This window comes from Toxotes jaculatrix, chromosome 23 (genome assembly GCF_017976425.1).
Source record: "Toxotes jaculatrix isolate fToxJac2 chromosome 23, fToxJac2.pri, whole genome shotgun sequence".
Taxonomy (NCBI): Eukaryota; Metazoa; Chordata; class Actinopteri; family Toxotidae; genus Toxotes; species Toxotes jaculatrix.
Genome location: NC_054416.1, coordinates 10,011,203 through 10,030,506, shown reverse-complemented (window position 1 = coordinate 10,030,506; position 19,304 = coordinate 10,011,203). Strand labels below are relative to the sequence as shown.

Here is a 19,304-nt window from a genome sequence, read left to right as displayed (position 1 = left end):
GAAAGGAGGCTGTTTGGAGATGTTTGCATGGAAATACACAGTTCTGTCCCATTCAGCTGCAGTGTTTGCATTGTTTACACTTATGGAAAGGACCTAATTCTCATACCCTACATTACCTCATCGGTACAATGCGGTTTTCTCTGTAACTGCAGTGAGCAACATGTGCTGAGTCCCCATAAACCTATACCCACAGGGGCTGAACTTTCATGCGTATGTGTGCCTGTCCTATATAAAATACAGTGTGAGTGCTGCGTCCTTCTCCCCTGGATACAGTGAGTGGTACTTTCTATCCTCTTTTCTCAACTTGAATATTGTTACAAAAGCGCTTTTGCCATTTTTAGGTTGCAGACTTTTGGACGTCCTTGCACGTCCTTGCTGAGATACTAAAAATGACTTTCTTCTTCTGATCCAGTGCTGCTCACTGACCATGGGTATCCTGAATTTCACAAAGCAGGTGCAATGCATCACTCTGTTCAAAGGAAGGAGCTCTCAGATTAAAGCCATGGGAGTCTCTGAATCGTTTGACATCTAAAGTAATAAGAACAGCAGAGCAGCAAAAATAAAAAACTGCACTGGAGATCAAATATTTTGGGTACCTCTATTCAGAGAAATGGGTTCCATCCAGAATACCCTTGTCATCTGTGTAAAAGCGTATTAACTGTTCTCATTAATAATAGCTGGATATCTGTGTTGCCATGTCCTCTTTCTCTCAGAATCTCCTGGGGAGCCACAACGCTGAATTGAAGCTTCACTCTGTGGGATCGCTGGAACCAAAACCCTGCCACTTTGAAATAGGACTTCTGTAAAGCCACAGTGAGTCGGGTGCACTTATTTTCACCTTACAACAGTGCAGAGAACCTCTATCTAAGAAGGTTTGTGGAGGAGCAGAGTGCATGTTTTCCATGTCTACTGTCCAGATTTAAACCTGCGTCATTGTAGAAACTTAATACACAGAGAAGTTGAAGAAGCAGACATCATGGCACTGGCCACACAGTTTGACTGACAAGTGATTTCTGGGAAGTGCAGTTTGAAAACACCACAGTAATGACTGAAAAAAAAAAAATCCATAAAAAAAACAAAAAAAAAAAAAGCAAAATTAAGGGCAAGAATATACAGTATAACTTTTTAAGCACTTGAATAACATATATGAGGTAATGTTATTAGTCACTGCCAGTGTCTGACCCTGTTTTTTCATGTCTAAATAGCCACATTTCCCTGTAATTGGCCTTGTAGGTCTGGATGTTTTGAGGCATATTTCATTTTTTGTGGCAGTGACCGACAGCGAACTGCTTTCCCGCTACTGAAGTAAGAATAGTGGCCACAATCCAGCTTAGTCATGCCAACATTAACAAAGATGAAAAGCAGTAAGTAAGTAATGAAAGAAAAACCAAATTTTGTGGCACATAAAGCGAATGAAGAGGACCTGGTGCCGCCCTTTCCCGGCCAGTGCAGCCAGGAGTCGCTTTGACTACTGTTGTAGTGTTTAGATAAAATCTTACACAGTAGCATGAACATGAATACTTTGCATGGATGGATCCCAGTAAATAAATATATCACAGTTTAAGAGACACTTCACATAGATTTCTGTAATCCTGTTCACAGCAGTTCAGAAAGGGCTGATCCGCCTTCTCGTCCGTCTCTGCAGATTTCTCTCTCTCATTCCATCTCCGGTCCACCCACACAACATGTAATGTGAAATCTAAGCAACCTCTTGTTTCAAGTTGTTTGTCTTTATACTACTAAAAAAAAATCCATCATTGCACAGGAAAACTCTGAGCTGCACTGCTATGGTATGTTGTGTTTTGCCTTTGCTTCCTCTGGCTAAAATGAGACGGACTGTTCATATTTCTTGCCCAGACTTGACTGCTTTTGAGCAATGCTGCTGAGAAATTAATATGGTCAGTACAATACGGGGATGTCACTTATACTTATTTAATATGTACGGCTAGTGCAAAATGGAGAAAACTAGTGAGCCATGACACAAAACCTGTTGCTGTTTGGTGACTTTGTAAAATGCAGTTGATGAACAGTTACATCAGCTTGTCACTCAGTGAGTCTGCAGAGGCACAGGTAATGTAGACAACAGTATTAATCCTATGGTGGAGTTAAGGATAGAGCTGCGTGGGCTGTGTTTGAACTTGTTCTTAAGAATTACGAGTTATTTTGAATTTCTTTAAAACAAGGGTGACTGTGACTAACCTGCTACAGAACCAGGCATGGATTGAATGAAATTTACCAAAGAATGAGGACATTAAAGTCTATTTACAGGTCATGGCGAATACCACTGCATGCGAGAAAAAAAGTGGTGTAAAGTCTTTTTGCGGCTCTCTGTTCATCTCTGCTTGAGGCCAGCGGCTCGAGGCCACGTTAGGGGCCACAGACATTCCCGAATCCCTGCGTGAAATGTTCGTGGTCGAGTTGCATTGTGGGGAATGGAGGCTACAGGTTTTGAAACGGAAGAGGAATGCATGTAATTAAGAAAAGACTATGTCTGGTTTCAACTGTCCAATGAGAATCTGACAGTGTGGAGAGTTGTATATAGTTGTGTGTAGTTGAGTGTAGTTGTGTGTGGTTGTATGTAGTATGAGAGTTCATTTGGTGGAGGACTCCACTGTATAGCTTATCTACAACTGATGTGACAACTGAACAGCCTCTTGGTTCTAGTTGTGTGCAGAGAGATTTTACCATTGTGCTGAAAAGACGATCTGACTCTGCTAAACAGTGTCACAGTTGCACCTCAGGCAACAAATGGCCTAATATCTTAATACCCACACACACACACACACACACACACACACACACACACACACACACACACACACACACACATCCACACACACATCCACACACACATCCACACATGCTTGTGTAGGAACATGCACATGCAAGACATCAGGATAAAATGAGTATTTAAAGACTTTGTGTGTTATGTGAATGTATGAACACATGCTGACACACGTGCAGACACAGAGGGCGATGTGTGCTCTGGCCCAGATATGTAGACGCGGATACACTTATACACACACATACACACACTTGCACCGCACGCACACTCCAAAACAAGCGGACACAACGCAGTGATAATATTGGCTATCAACGGGCCATTCCATACATGCCTTTTGGATAAATAGACAGCCAGAAATAAAGATAGAGATGGTGTGTGTGTGAGAGAGAGAGAGAGAGAGAGAGAGAGAGAGAGGAAGAGAAAAACATAGAGAGATTAGAATGGTAGGGTTGATGGATTGGTGAGGAGTTAATTGAGCTGCTCTCTAATGCCATTCAATGTGATCAGGCCTATTTTATATATATATATATATATATATATATATATATATATATATATATATATATATATCTTTAATACATCTGCACTACACAACCACAATCAAAATATCAAAATGCTACATCCTGCTGACTCACTGCTTTTGGCTAATTATGGCACCTAAATGCCTAAAATGTAGAATCCAATATTACTACACTAATGACTTAAGCTCAGAAAAAAAAAAGATAATGAGGATGATGATTGTTAGGAAGTACAGATGGATGGAGATAGTGAACAAGATGGAGGCCTAAAAGGATAAAGACCACAAAAACATCAGGGAGCAGGAGGAAGAAGAAGGAGAGGAGAAAAACAAGACAGATACAAATTGATGAAAGCCATTTTGGCTGAACTAATGGACTGGATAAAACCACCAAGAGACAAAGAGACACAAAGAGAGAGAGAGGAAGATGAAGCAACAGTTTAGAAAGAACCAAAATAGCTGGACGAAGAGGATGTGTGGTTATGTAAAGTTAAAGTAAACAAAAAACAAGTGTAATATCCATCTCAGAACTTCTGCTGGTACATTAAAAATCCATTGTGGTTTGCTTTAGAGTGGCCCATTTGTATTTGTATCTTCTCTGCTTTGTGAGATAAGTGACAGTCTATTTGGCCCACTCTGAGACCAACCAGTTTGTGTGTGTGTGTGTGTGTGTGTGTGTGTGTGTGTGTGTGTGTGTGTGTGTGTGTGTGTGTGTGTGTGTGTGTGTGTGTGTGTGTGTGTCCGTGTCCTACCAGGTTGGACCCTCCAGTCCAGTAGAGGAAGAATCCATCTGGGTCAACTTTCAGGGTAACCAGGGTGGGAGGCCCGCTGTTAGGCTCCTGGACAACAACAGAAATAGAGCTGTTAGGACACACACACAACAACAATATCCATTTCCCGCTCTCTCTATCTCTCTCTCACACACATACACACCTAACAGCACACAGATACAAGTGAAAGGATAAACTGAGGTGCAGCTGTTATCTTTAACTTGCATGCCTATCTAGACATAAAAGACAGTGTGACAGACAGTGTGACAGACAGTGTGACAGACAGATAGACAGACAGATAGACAGACAGACAGACAGACAGACAGACAGATGTTGTGTTTGTGTGCACGTGTCGTGCAATAGCTGTTTTGATGCTGGAAACCACACAGTTTGGCCAGCATGAAGTTCTCATTCATGTGCAGCATAATGATGGCACAGGAGCCCGCATCAACATGTCATTAGCATCATCATTATGGAGTCATACACCAGATACCATGACCACGCACACATACACACAGCTACTAGCTCTGTAATTACAGTGGTAAGCGGCCATCCTCTAGTCCAGCAGACAAACTTATCATCCAGACATCCTGGGAAGCAACGATGATAATCTAGATTGCTTGTTATTACAGTGACAGATGACTCACGTACACATGTCGTCATGAGCATCATCACCACCGTCAGATGGGAAAAGAGAGAAAGGTCTGCCTGGCAACCCACAGAAAAAAACTTTGCCACGAACATACTATCAGAGGAAATAGGTTTACAAGGACGCAACACACAGACACCTAACCACCGACCACATACAGAGATTTTGAAACGTGAGGTAGAGCAAATAATACAGCTGCCACATGATTTTAAGAAAGCTGATGTATAAATGGCCACAGTTTCATGTTTTAACACAGATGTGCAAACATGGACTGAAAAGTTGAATGATGAACATTTGAATTATCATCTGCACAACAAACATAATCATAGCATAACATAATTGATGCAAATGAATTTCATAGTGACCACAGTGAACAGGGATACTAAAGCAAGGACAAGCTAATTTTACAGGGCTCCATAAAGGCTTATGTATCTCATTAATAATCAGAATAATCATGATGTAAATGGGATAGTCCATTAGTAGTTATAAAACAAAAATGTTTTAAAGATTATTTATATTTATCTGTTTGTTTGCTTTCTTGTTGACAGTTAGATGAGAGGATCCTTTCACCTTCCATGCCAGTACGGTAAGTATGAAACTAAAGCCAGCAGCTGGTTTTTGGTAAATTATTCCATATATATTATTATATATATATTATATATTATTCCTTAAAGAAGCCTCCATGGTTTCAAGCTTCGCTGAACATACCTTAAGTTTAGGCTCCAAGGTCGGCTAACACAGAACAGGTTAGCAGGAGAGGAAGACGTTTGGGTTGGGATGAGGAAAAAAAAAAGAGAAAAAATAGAGGGTTTGGAAAAGGAAAGAATGGGAGGAAGATGGAGAGGAGAGGGGTCAGAGGAAAAGGTGAAGGTTGTGAAAGAAAAAGAAAGAAAAGGTCAGGAGCAGAAGAAGAGAGCATGCAATTAAAGTCTAGTGTTCGACCACATTATGAGATCAGAATAAACAACAGTCAGTTTAGTCTTTTTAAAATGTACATCCTCAGCTTAGAGTCAGGCACTGAAGTCACCAGGATGTGTTACAGTGCCTCTGTGTAAAACCCAGACACAGAAAGTCAGCAGAACTTTGACTCTGAATGTGTAGCTGACTGTGCACCGCAAATTGCTGAACTTGTCACGTGTGTTTACTCACTGGAACCAGTGGAAAGCTGTACAACTCCAATTTCATGCTGTGATTACCATCTCAAGGCTGTGACACAATGTCAGATGCTCTTTTGCAAATGTCAGCACTGAACAGTTCTTTATCTCCCAGTGAAACCTGAGCTTGCAAATCTGCTGCCATAATGCCTCGTGTTTGTTTGCTAGGTTAGATTCTCAGAGACAACAGAACTGAACATAATACAAACTGCAAACAGTCCGGAGCGCTAAAAACATAACCAGCCACAAACCTTATAAGCAGAGATAACTGTCCTTTCTATCTAACGTATGTACAACAAAACATTTGCAAATCAAAATGCCTGCTTTGGGCCGTGGAGGCAAATGAGCCTAGTATTTAAAATATCTTGGTTCTCTGTGCTGTAGCTCGTCAACATGCACAAAAAGACATTATGCACATTCCTCTGGTAAATGTATTTACCTTTAATCCATTTTAGAAAGTGATCCACTCTACTTACAAAGAAACTTTAAGGTTTTCCATCATGTTAAGCAGGAAAAAAAAAAGTAATATAAACCCTGTGCTGTGTGATAGTGAACATGTATTCAACCTGAGTTTGACCCATTCATACCAGACATTTGGTCATGGGTAAATACTCAGCCTCTGCCAAGACCTTGATCTGTAAGTGCAGATCCACACACTTCACTGCTATATCATAGTACTATACTCAGTATAAAACTGGCTGCCACAATATTTAAGCCCCACTTCAGATTCTGTTTATCTGAGATTGATAAGAGCCCAATTTATGGTTACAAGAGACAGAAGTGATCACATATGTATTTTGTTATGCTATTGTAATCCAATAATAACAATCCAATTGTAACTGTATAATAATGCTGCAGGTGAAACAGAAACCTGTCTTCACCCGTTTAATATCATCCAAGCAATGAACATTCCTCCGTCCCCACAGGGACAGGAATCAAGTCTTTTTCAGTTATATCTAAACAGAGAATCATGCTAAGGTTCTTAAGTCTGAAATCCTTTTTTCCTCATTTCATTTATTTGGGTGACACATTTAATAGTGTGTATCATCCTTTGTATAACAAGTATATTTCTCCTCCTCTCTCTACGTTTGTTTCCTTTTCCCCTCGCTATAAATCCACTGGGTATATCCAGTGTCAATACACACTTTGCCGTAGATGGGGAATTCCAATGGGACCAGACCCACAGACATACTCACATACATTTACCCAGAGGAATGTGATCTATAGGTTCATGTGACCAGTGATAGAACAACATCTCCCTCACAGCTTTCTAACGAGCGTCGGCTGTAGGGATGAACACACATGCACCATTGTGATCTCATGTATTTGCATGTTCGGCCTGATGAGTTTTACATACCTGCCAGTTGCTTTCTAGCGTTGCCCTTCACCGTGAAACACAGACGTCTGTGTTTCATTTGTCTCTGTCTTTCTCTCCCGTTTCTTTCCTAATTTATCCCCTCTCTGGATCTGCTCGCCTCATTCATTTGCTCACTTGTTTCTGATAAGTGATTAATTATTGAAACCAAGCAAAAAAAGCAACAAACATTCTATAGACCAATAATTGTCAATCAATAATTAATCAAAGGTAATCTACAGGTTAAAAGATAATTTACTGTTTCCATCCTCTTTTTTTTCCTGTTCAAGGTCGCCGTAACTGCTGTGTTTAAATGTCTTTCTTTGCACAAAAGGTCACTTCACTCTCCAGTTGAAATTAAGGGTAAAATGCTGGACACCTAGCCAGGAAATCATTAGCGCACGCCCTCCACACACACACATCCACACACCTTGTTTACCATAAACATGCACCCTGCTGTGTGTTTTCTGTGTGTGAGAGTGGGTGGTAGGTCTATAATTGGACCTCACCCCACTCCCTAATTAACCGCCATATGCAGCAACCTTCTGAAGTCTTGCTTCCTTCTTTTCTTTTCATTCCTTCGTGTCTGTCTTTCTCTCCGCGTCAATCATCCCCTTCAGTTCACTCTCTCTCCATCACTTTCTTCCTCCTTAATTGACTGAAGCTTATGTCTCCTTCTCCAGGCCCCCTCCAGACGCCCTGACCCTCTGACGAACACCTTCATTACCTGACGGTAATGTCACACACACACATACACACACACACGCACGCACGCACACACACACACACGCACACACGCACGCACGCACGCACACACACACGCACACACACTCAGAGTGGAAGGACCACCCTCAGCCACCAGCTAATGAGCCCCTCTTGAAAATCACAATCTATAAGGGCATACACACGTAGAAAGACACACACATGTGTGTGTGTGTGTGTGTGTGTGTGTGTGTGTGTGTGTGTGTGTGTGTATATGCATGTTGTATAATATCAGTCAGAAGAAAGCCATTAGTGGGGAAACTGATAAAAGTGGCTGCTCTGAGTGCACCTTTGGTCAGCCGTGCTCTGTGTGTGTGTTCAGTGACAGCTTGCAGGAGTGGTGTGAGAAAGAAGGCCAGCGCGCACACAGTGTGAGTGTGTTTGAGCTGCTGCTTTGGCAACATGGTAAAAGTTGATGACAGTAGGTAACCTTTGGACTCTGGAGTGAGGAGATGAAAGAGGGAGGAGCGGGGCCAGAGAGGGAAACGAACTCCAGAGTGTAACACAGAAAGGCTGAAACCAGCAGCTCGGGGATGATGATATTTAGCACAGCGGCATTTGAAAGACGTATTTCAAATGCCTGCATACTTAAGGTGTAAAAATATTTAGTATTAGAGGCCACTCTGGGGCTTTTTAAGGGGTATGATTTACTTTTATTACCCTCAGTACTTCCTACGTGTCCTATTCTTACCCTGCACTTTAATTTCTCCACACGTGTCATTTAACTTTCATCTGATCAGACTTTATTCACAGGAAATGAACCAGTCACGCTGCCAGTGGTAGAGCCTTGTTCTTCCTACTGAACAATACCCCAGTGTATACATGTTTCATTAAAACAAATAAAGTGTCAAGAGCTTTTTTCCTGAATTTTCCCCTATTTTATCTCTCTTGGGAATGCTAACTCCACTGCTGTGTAGTGAACGAATCTCTGTGCAGCTTTAGGCTGAGATGTCATGTTTCCAGATCGTACCAAGGAGGGTATTTCTCTCAAAAACTTACTAGATTTCTTTTTTTCCCCCCACAGGACAGCCACTTAAACCAGATGGAAAGACGACAAAAGATCACATGTAAGTTACAATGCGGCTACATGTGCAGTGAATTGAGGTAAAATTATGAACAGAGCGAAAGAGGAGGAGTGGAGACGGAGCAGTCCAGATGTCAGTCCCACACTTCACATGTGGCTGTGGTTGACCTTCCACCTCTCTCCTCTCCTAACTCTCCATCTCCCTCCCTCCCTCCCTCTATCCATCCAGCCGTTGTTTCTCACCACTCTGCCAGGATGTTAGCAGTGTTTCTCGGCACGGCGTCACCGCTTCACACAAGCCTGCGTTTCCTCCTCCTCTTCCTCCGCTCTCATCTCCAAAACATCTCTCCCTTCACTATCTCGTAATGAGCGTTTGTGGCTTGTTGCTTCCGTGCATCTCTGTAATGCCAAACCAAGATATCCACTTTGTGAAAATACTGGCACACACAGGAACAATTGACATGAAAACAGAGCCCATTGTGCTTTTATATAAGGTCATGATGACAACGCATTTTCATTTTGAATAATGGGCTGTCACGTCTCAGGTGTAAAATGCTTTCCAAGCTGTTATAAAATCTCCTTGCCTTGAGTTAGGAAGACATGTTGTGTTAGCAAGTAAATGCTTACATATGAACAGCACAACGTTAGTTAGGATGCTGTGAAAATATCTTTCTGATTTATGGAGCCATGAAATGATCATTCAAGGCTGTTACAGTGGATCTTTTTATCAGTGCTATTGCATCATAAGAACCAACCCAAAGCCATAAAAGGATCTGCTCTGTGTTTTGCTCTGAAAAGATGTTTTTCAGTCAACTTCTAAATACATTTTTGCCGTTTAATGGATTATGAGCAGAGGTGTGGACTCGAGTCACATGACTTGGACTCGAGTCAGACTCGAGTCATTAATTTGATGACTTTAGACTCGACTTGACAAAATGTAAAGAGACTTGCAACTCGACTTGGACTTTAACATCAATGACTTGTGACTTCACTTGGACTTGAGCCTTTTGACTCGACAAGACTTGCTACTTTCCTCAAAAACCCAAAGATTAAAAAGGATGTTATTAAGGAACGCTCTGTATCTTTCTTTGTATGTGTGCGTCTGTGTGTGTGCTGTCGGCACAACATCCAATCAAATTAGATCAACATTATTTTGATCCGACAGCATCCATCCAATCAAATTGCAGGACAACCAATGAAGACGGACTGTCAAACAGCGCGCTAGCTGGAAAAAATGATACCAAAGATAGTTTCGTTCGGGTATAAAAACTACGAGGTGGTCAATAAAAAACGAATTGCAGTATGCAAAACATGTGGCTCGAAGATTACAGATGGAGACGCAACAACTTCGAACTTCGTTCGACATCTGAAGTTGCACAAAGAAAGGTAAGTTCTGAATGAAAGCTTACATTTATTGGCTAAGTAGCTAATTTTTCTTTGCTGTGTAGCTAAATCATTGCAAACACGGTAATTTGTTGCGTCTACTGCGAGTTCACTCCCTTATTCATACCTTTGTTAAGTATTTTTTTAACAGGGCTATGGTTGAGGTACTTATACATAACATTAGTCAAGGTATCACACAGTAGACGGCGGTTAGCAGCAACGCATATTTTAGCCACCTACAAAGAGGCAAACCTAATAAAATCAAGGTCACTTTAAATGTGCGCTATATTAAGAATATGTGTACCGTTTTAGCTTGCTGTCAGACGGATTTTTCCGACAGGAAAACAAAGTTATACTGCTCGTTGTTCTTACTCTCCAGCAGTCCATTGACGAAAAAACAAGTTAGCTTGCACACGTGAGTTGCTGGTCTACGTGCTGCAACGTAACACACTAAGATACAAAATATATTATCACACAATGTTAAGATTGATATTAATAATATGAGTAATTAAGAGTAGTTTCAATACAGTTCATGTGTGGCTATAAGGGATGTTCTGACATCTGTTTAATATGCTTACCTCTTACATAATATATTATTGCTGTGTGGTTAAAAGGACTCGAAAGGACTTGAAACTCAAAGTGTAGGACTTTGGACTTGACTTGAGACTTGTCAATCTTGACTTTGGACTTGACTCGGGACTTGCCTGTCTTGACTTGGGACTTGACTCGGGACTTGAGGGCCAAGACTTGAGACTTACTTGGGACTTGCAAAACAATGACTTGGTCCCACCTCTGATTATGAGTAATGAGTGTCTGAGAATAACAATAATACAGATGGTAGAGATTCATTTTGAAATGATTTCTGTATTATTAGAGTCACCAGCTCAAACTTTTGTTGAAAACTTAATTACCAAAAAAACATTTCTTGCTATTTTTAGTGGTTAGACTGTTTATACTTTGGTTTTTAAGCAGACAAACAAACAAGATATATATTGTAATAATTATATAGCTTCAGAAGTGCTGGTGGGCAGATTGTGTTTCCTTTGGATAAACTTAGGATAGCTGTTCCCTCTGTTCCCAGCCTTCATGCTGCTGAAATGACAGGCTGCAGGCTGTAGTTCTGTATTTAGCGTACAAACATGAATCTTTTCATCTAATTTTTAGCAAGAAAGTGAAAAAGAGCATTTCAGCATTTAGTCTTTTGGGTTTTTTTTTTCATTTTTCTTGAGGATATCAAATACTGGGTGGCCAGAATTATTCTCCAGCTTACTAAGAATAAAACACAGACCCTTAGTATCATCGCCCCTGAAGCTTTCACTTGTGGTGCAGCCAGTTGTCTGTTTTGTTTTCAGTTTGTATTAGCACCTGTCAATCAATGCATGATCTTGCTTCTTCATCTCCAGATTTAAAAGGGGGTGATGAAAACAGCAGATCCAAGAATGCCCCGTCAGGATATTTGCGAATGTCTAGTGTCTGCGATCCGTTTGGTTTGACGACGCAGCACTGATAAACGCTGAGTGCAACAACAGCATTAAAGTATCTTCAGCGTCCTCAGATGACGCGGAGGTTTTAGGTCCGAGCCCCTCTAAGTGAACTGCGGTGCGGTCTCTGAGGGCTGACAAAATAATCCCAGCCAAACTGCAGGAAACAACCCTGAAATGCAACATTTTATGGTCCATCATGTTTCGCTCAAATTACAGGGATCTGAAGTGGAGCCAAAACCAAAAAGGATGTCACGTTCCCAAACCTCCATCCAATTAATGAACAGCTTATGATCCTGTGAGACTTTGTTTACAGCCCTAGTTTTCATGTAATTGTGCAATGTGAAAAGAAACCAATCAAGTCCAAAAGTGTGGGGGAAAAAGGTGCATGTTTCTCATGTGATTCTGACCAAAGAAGACATGTAAGAGTGTTTGTACACTGAGATAATGTCTTCTTTTGTTTTCTAATACAGAAAAAATGCATGTACAGTGTTTGGTTTGAAAGGATATACATGCATGTGCACATAACGAACAGGGAAGTGGCACAGCAGAAGTGTATTTGAATATCAGGTTTAATATAACACAGCTGAATGTCACCTGCAAACACTCTGCATAAGGAGGCAAATGTTAATGTGTTAAATGTTCTGTGTTTTTTTAAGATTCATATCAAGGCACTTCACAGCACGCTGACAGAGAGCCAAGCTGCTCTGTAGACAAACTGTCTGTCTGTGTTTGTTTAATTGGTTGTTTAGGAGGAATTTTAACTGAATTCCAGTTGGAATTTGTCTAAATTGAATTGTGGCTGGGCTGCAGAGGGCGGAGCAGCGGCAGTGGCTGAGGCAAAGACAGAGGGAGGGAGAGGAGGAAAATGGTTTGGCTCTGGAGCCTTGCAACAAGCTCGAACAGGAAGTCATTCGACGTGAAACACACACCCAGAACAAAACAACCACACGCACACACGCATATGAGCGCACATGTGTACACAAGCCAAAGCGCAGGAGAAAGAGGGTCAATTTGGAATGCATTCCTCCTCCTCCTCCTCCTCCCCCCTACATGAGTCAGTGTGTCTGTGTGAGTGCATGTGTGTGTGTGTGTCATTTGATGGGCCTACAGCAGAATCCCCAAGGCCATTAAGAAACAGAGGTTTAGCTGTGAGACCAAAAGATTGTCCAAAACAATAAAACGAGAAAGAGACGGCAGCGGAAGCTCGATGATAGATGAGTATGGGGCTACAGGAGAGATGAATGAGAGAAGAAAAAAATAAAAGAGCGTGAAATATGAAGGGACGCTGGGAAAAGAGGTAGAGAGCAGAGAGAGATGAAGACATTAGCCATGTGGATGAAGGACACAGAGACAGGGAGGAGGGGGAAGAAAGAGAGGGATGGGGTCAAACATGGGGTTTTCATGTAAACAAACTGCTCTGCCCTGAGGCACTTTCTGGTGTGTGGGTGTCCGTCTGTCCTAATTCTTTTCTCACTTTGCTAAGTTCTTATAGGAACACACCAAGTTTTTGGGACAGCAGCCCATTGGTCATTTTTTTTTCTAATAGAGCACAGACAGACACTAAAATAACCACTCTGTCCCCATTAGACCATCCACTTCTGAGCTCATACTTAAAACCTCCACAAACACTGAACCGAGACGGCAAGTATTTTATTAGATCACAGCTGGATTTGTAACATGGCCAGGTAAATCATCTTAAACATTAACCTCAATAAATTCTAAACAGCTCCCTGCGGGAACAAAACCAGTTGCTACTAGTTGTTCAATTATTTTTGTAGCACAGTTTGGCTAAATTGTGTTTCCTGCGCAACACAGCCAGACTGGGCCATGCTTAATTTGAAATGGATAACCTTCAGTGTCCCCAGAGTCTGATCTGGACGTGGAAAAAACACATTTTTTTGAACTACACACCACAGGCTTGGAATAATTTATAAAACAAACTTCTTTTGGAAATACTGCCTTTTTTTTTACCAGTAATAAAAACTGGCAAAAAAAAAAAAGAAATTCAAAGTAAAGGTTTCCTGAAGAATTTCTCTGTTTTAAGCCCTCTCCTTTAGATGTGAAAGCTGTAAATTCATTTTCTTTGTTCACTGATTGGGTTGATTTGAACGAGCAACCGTGATAAAAGTGACCAAATAAGACAGATAGCTTTAACACAGTATTCACATTGTGGATTTAGCAGGAAATACATTGGATTGCCTTAGGGGATGAAAAAAAAAGGAAAATATGCTGTTTCTTGAATGAGCTTCTAACATGTTGGGGACAAGCAGATGTGTCGTTCTTGGGACAATAGAAAGAGGATTGATGGGGGATGCAGAGGCTTCCTCACTATGCAGGATCACTAAATTAACTGTTTAGCTCATAAAATGTCACAACTGTGAAAAATAACCATCTCTTCATGTTGCTTGCTTTGTCCAGCTTATAGTGCAATACTCAAAGATATTCAATGTGCAGTGCCATCACTTTAACAACAGGCACAGTGAGAACTTACATAAGGTGTGAACCCCATCACACGAAGCTGAATAAACAGCATTTTTTACTTGTGGAGTATAACTCTCAGCTGTGGTCTCATTTTATGATACTGATGTTTAACAGTGGAGCATCTTTGGCATCCAGACCCCAACACAAAAGTATTCCTCTAATTATTTTATGGACTCTGCATATCAAAGACTCTCCCGCATTCCTCCTCCCCCAAACTTGCTCTCTCTCTCTCTCAATTTATGATACATTTGTTGATTCCAGAGGCAAATAAAGTGGAAGAGGGGATGAAAGATAGACAAGGAGAAAACATGCACATGTTTTCCAGTGTTCACACACTTAATCACCAGCACAACCATTTCCTGGGAATTCCCTTTGTGAGAAAGAGACAGAGAGAGTTAGTGTGTGTGTGAGAGAGAGAGAGCGAGAGAAAAAAAGGAAATCAAAAGGACTGTTTGCGTGACAAGGCCCTTCTTTGGAGGCCAGACATACACACCAATGCACACACAGGCACATTGTGAATGTCATTATTACAATGTGTGTGAGGCTCTGTTGCTGATAAGTTGTTTACTTTCCTGCACTTGTGTTGTGCATTTTTCTTTTAACAGCCATGAGGAGCGGTTTGCATGTGTGTGTGTGTGTGTGTGTACGTACAAGTGTCAACGCCACACCTGACTTCATATCTGCACACTTGTGTTAAAAGCTTTATTGGAACTACGGACCTTTCTTTGCAAGATTTTGATGACACACACACACACACTGGCACACACATCTTGCATGCAGTCCTGCTGTAAATCCAGGACAGGGGTTTCCAAATGGAAGACACAGGCCCCCAGTTAGAGTCTATCATTCAGCCACTCAGTTAATCATTGACTTCCGTCCATACACAGGGACACACACCTACTCTGTCTCTTTGGAGAAGACTGTAGAATGGCCCTGCACCCTGTCTCAATAGCACAACACACACACACACACACACACACACAGTTATTAAGGTCAATGACACGGGCAAGTGCATGTCAGGGTTGCTAGACACGCTTCTGATGACATACGCGGAAGAAAAAATAGAGCAATAGAAATAACGAAAACTTTTATTTAGACGTGATTTAAATTGCCTTAGAGATAAACACAAACACGTTTATAAAGTTTTGGTTGTTTTTTTTTAATCAAGATGACATTTCTGTGCGTGTTTTGAAGCTGTAGATGTATTTAAAGCTCTAAAGTTCCTCTAACTTCTTCTGACTCTCTGTTAAACAGGTGACAGGTGCTTTCTCCTCTGATCCGCTGGGGGACGGGAGTACCGCGCGACAGGGAGAAGAGGAGGAGAAGGAGGAGAAAAGAGGGTGTAAGAGGGCGTCTGAGCTGAACCTGAGCCCGAAGAAAACCGGCTTGACAAGAATTCAACACAACACACACATTCAAGCACTGTTGCCTGCTGGCAACTATGGGGGAATTTTCTACTAGAGTATCTGATTAACACACACGCACAACCACGCAAATATAGTGAGCTCCTGTGCTCACCGCAGGACTGCGAGGGTGTGCACACACCTGCACACACACACACACACACACATACTGCCAGTGTCTGTGTATCACTAACACATACACACGTATCAGCCTCGCGTGTCACTTCACAACAGTGGGCCTACTGTCAGAAACAGGCTGTCATGTCTCGTGTTGTCTGTCTCGTCTTTTTTCTCTGAGTTGATCACATCAGGACAACTTCTTGATCAAATCAAGCAACACAACAATCTGATTCATTTCACTTTAAGGCTTTTACTGCGACAAGCAGCAGTAGGCTAAGTGCTGTCTATGTATGTGTGTGTGTGTGTGTGTGTGAAGGCGAAGTTTCAAACATTTAATTCTCACCTCGTCCCATTTGATGAATTTGCCCCCCTTTTTCAGGGCTTCGTGGACGGACACGGGTTTGAGCTGCAGCGCGTGGACTCCCGGCTTGGCCCCGGCCATGGCGAGGGTCTGCCTGCCCGGGTGCCAACGCCTAAACCCCGGCTGCGGCGAGCTGGACTCCTCGGAAGGAACAAAACGCTCTTCCTTCCTCCACTTCCACCGCGGAGCTTCTTTCTTTTTTTCCGGGGAGAGAGCTAATTGAAAGGCCGAGGGCGAGGGAAAGTTTTTTTTCTCAGACACTTACTTTAAAAGTTGGTGATCCTCACCGAGAGTTTGAGGAACATGAGGAGTAAAATCCAGAGAGAGAAACTCAGGACTTGGCTGTTTCGGTGCGCACCGCCGCTGTCTTGTCCGCGTCCACGCAACGCGGTGGCGCGCCTATAATTCCCCTTTTTATTATAGGCTTTGATTCATATATTTGTTTATTTATGCAGAATCCTTTAATCGCGCACTTGAGCCAGCAGAGTGATCCTTTCCTTCCTTCCTCCCATCTGGTCGACCCCTCTCCTCTCCTCTCGCCCTCTCGCTCCGCTACCAACTTTCTCTGCTTCCTCTCTCTCTTGTCTCCTCCGACGCGTTTCTTCTTTTCTCCTCCTCCTCTCCTCCCTGCATGTTTTCTGCGGGGGAAAAAAGGGAAGATTCCGAGAGGAGAGAGAGAGAGAGAGAGAGAGAGAGAGAAAGAGAAAGACGGCGTCAGATAGAGTGAATGAGAAATGAGGTGGGGGGGCAGAGTTTGTGTAAAAGGGGTGTGTTTTACTTCAGTTCCTCTGCATGCCTGCTTGTCTGCCTGTCTTCTCAAATTTACAGTATGGCTGCTTGACAAGTAATATGAACATGATGCTGCAGAATGCACATACTTTCTTTAAACTGAAATATTTTAACTGCAACCACATTGTAGTGATCGTTTCTAAAAGTTTAAACGTGTTTAAGTTTTGCTGCATCACTTCTCCAAATGCAATCAGACTTTCTGCTGGAACTTAAAGTTTCGCTCCAGTGATTTAATATTTTACTTCTATAAAGTTAGGGGGACTTGCTAGAGACAGATTTTAAAAAAGAATCGCCAAAATAAAAGCAGGAAATGTAGACATGTCCTGACTGTTCTGGATCCTGCAGTTCTCATAAAACAATTCGATGGCATCTTTCGTTAGACCCTCTTTTGCATGGTAAATACCCACATTTTTTTTTGCTTGTTTGTGAAGCAGGCTTTTGATCAAACAATCTGTAGCTTCCAACCGCATTCCATGATAACCCTGATTACCTCACTCGGGTCATTTTTTTTTTTAAACTCTGAATAACTTCCTTTAGAGCTAAAGAAGACAGTATATAACTTTGTACACACTGAGTGGTAAAAATCAAGAGTGACCTGATGAGTAAAATCTGCAGTTGCCTCTCTAAACTTGAGTACAGATCGGAAACTAAGCGAAGGGTTTTTGGAGCAGTCACAAGCCTGCCATGAATCATGGTAGAGTGCTACATAAAAATGTAAAACCATGTATGAAGCCACTGATCTGTGACACCTAAAGGGATCGCAGTTTATTTTCCTTGGTGCTGACAGTGATGTATTACTGATGTAGTCAGCAATGTTATTAAAAACATGTTAGCATTATTACAGTTATTGGAAATCAGTAATCAGCTTAGAGTTCATTTTAAAACAATAGGGGATAAGTGGTAGTGCTGCTCAGGCCGTGGGATTGTGAGGTTAAAGACATATTTTGTGAGCGATGACATTAAATCTGCATTGCACGAACAGGAAATAAGTTAGAGGATGTGGAGGTAAGGTAACAGAAGCCACTGAATGTCACCAGGTAACTTTCCCCTGCCTGCTCCAGCTCAGTGGCAATGTATCATGTTTTAAGAAGTGTGAGAGCAAAGGAGGCTGCACAGTTGCAGTCTGATCCCGTCCAAATCCCGCTGCCAAGCAACATTACAACTTGGGCTTCTCATAAAAATTAAAAAAAAAGAAACACCACAGAGAAACAAGATTTTTTGGCAACCATTCTCATTCTCCAACTCTCTAACTACACCCGGCAGGAATGTCTGCTATGCTGCAGCCTGAGTGATGGAGCAACTTAGTCTTGGTGTGCTTTTCCTTGACCAAAACCAAAGAGCAGGGGACGAAATCCAAAAAACAATCCACAAGAATCAATCAGAAATAATCTATCACGAACACACAAGTTCATATGTGTGTCCAGAATGTGCTGCTGTCAGTGTTACGTGACCCTCAGGAGGAAAATGCATTGTTTAACAATTTATCAGCCAGACAGGTTGGCACTGATATGTGTGTGTGTGTGTGTGTGTGTTTTTATGTGTGTGTGTTTGTGTGTGTGTGTGTGTTTGTGTGTCTCTGGGTGCATTTGAGCTGTAACTGAGTCCAGGTAGACTCGTTAATTAATCTGATCTTGAACCACCACGCGCACAGACACACAAACACGACCTCTCAGGTGGCAACAAACAAAAACAAGACGGACACATGCATATGCATTGTTTCAACAGCGCAGTGCACATGCATAAGCTGGGATATTGTGTTTCTCTGGTGCATAATGAGATGCACACACATTGATATGCACACACTCTCTCTCCTCTCTCATACACACAAATGAACTTCTTTTTAGCCAAACAATGTTGTGTCAAACGCAGCATTTGAAGTGGAGGCACCTGTGGTGTCAATAGGCCGCCTCTGCCGTCCACTCACCCTACTCTTTGTCTCTTCCTGTTCTCCGTCTCTATCTCATTCTTTCTTGAATATATCTATCTGTTTTCTCTCTGTTACATTTAAACATACTTCCTCCCTCCTCTGTCTTTTTTCTGTCTCATCTCTGATGCCAACAGGTGTCTTGCTCCCACTGGTCACTGGGACATACTGTACATGGTGCTCATCTTCATCTGTTTTTCTCTCTTCGCAGAATCAGCTTTATATTTCTACTTACTTGAAATGTGTGATGTGAATAAAAAGAAAAAAAGAAGGGGATAAAGCTGAGAGAAGACAGGGAGCAAAAGAGGACAAGGAGAGCTAAAGGAAGTATCGTTTAAAAAAAA

The 19,304-nt window shown here is 41.9% G+C and overlaps 1 protein-coding gene across 1 annotated transcript in view; it reads right to left on the bottom strand.

The window, feature by feature from the left end:
• Positions 1 to 16,828, bottom strand: part of plcb3 (phospholipase C, beta 3 (phosphatidylinositol-specific)) — a 42,392-nt gene extending 25,564 nt beyond the window's left edge. The window contains exons 1-2 of the mRNA XM_041031070.1: positions 16,230 to 16,828; positions 4,055 to 4,141 (exon numbers count right to left, since the gene is read on the bottom strand). Coding sequence (XP_040887004.1) covers positions 4,055 to 4,141; positions 16,230 to 16,328 — 186 coding nt within the window. The 5' untranslated portion in view covers positions 16,329 to 16,828. The remainder of the gene's footprint in view (positions 1 to 4,054; positions 4,142 to 16,229) is intronic.
• Between the last annotated feature and the right edge of the window lie 2,476 nt (positions 16,829 to 19,304).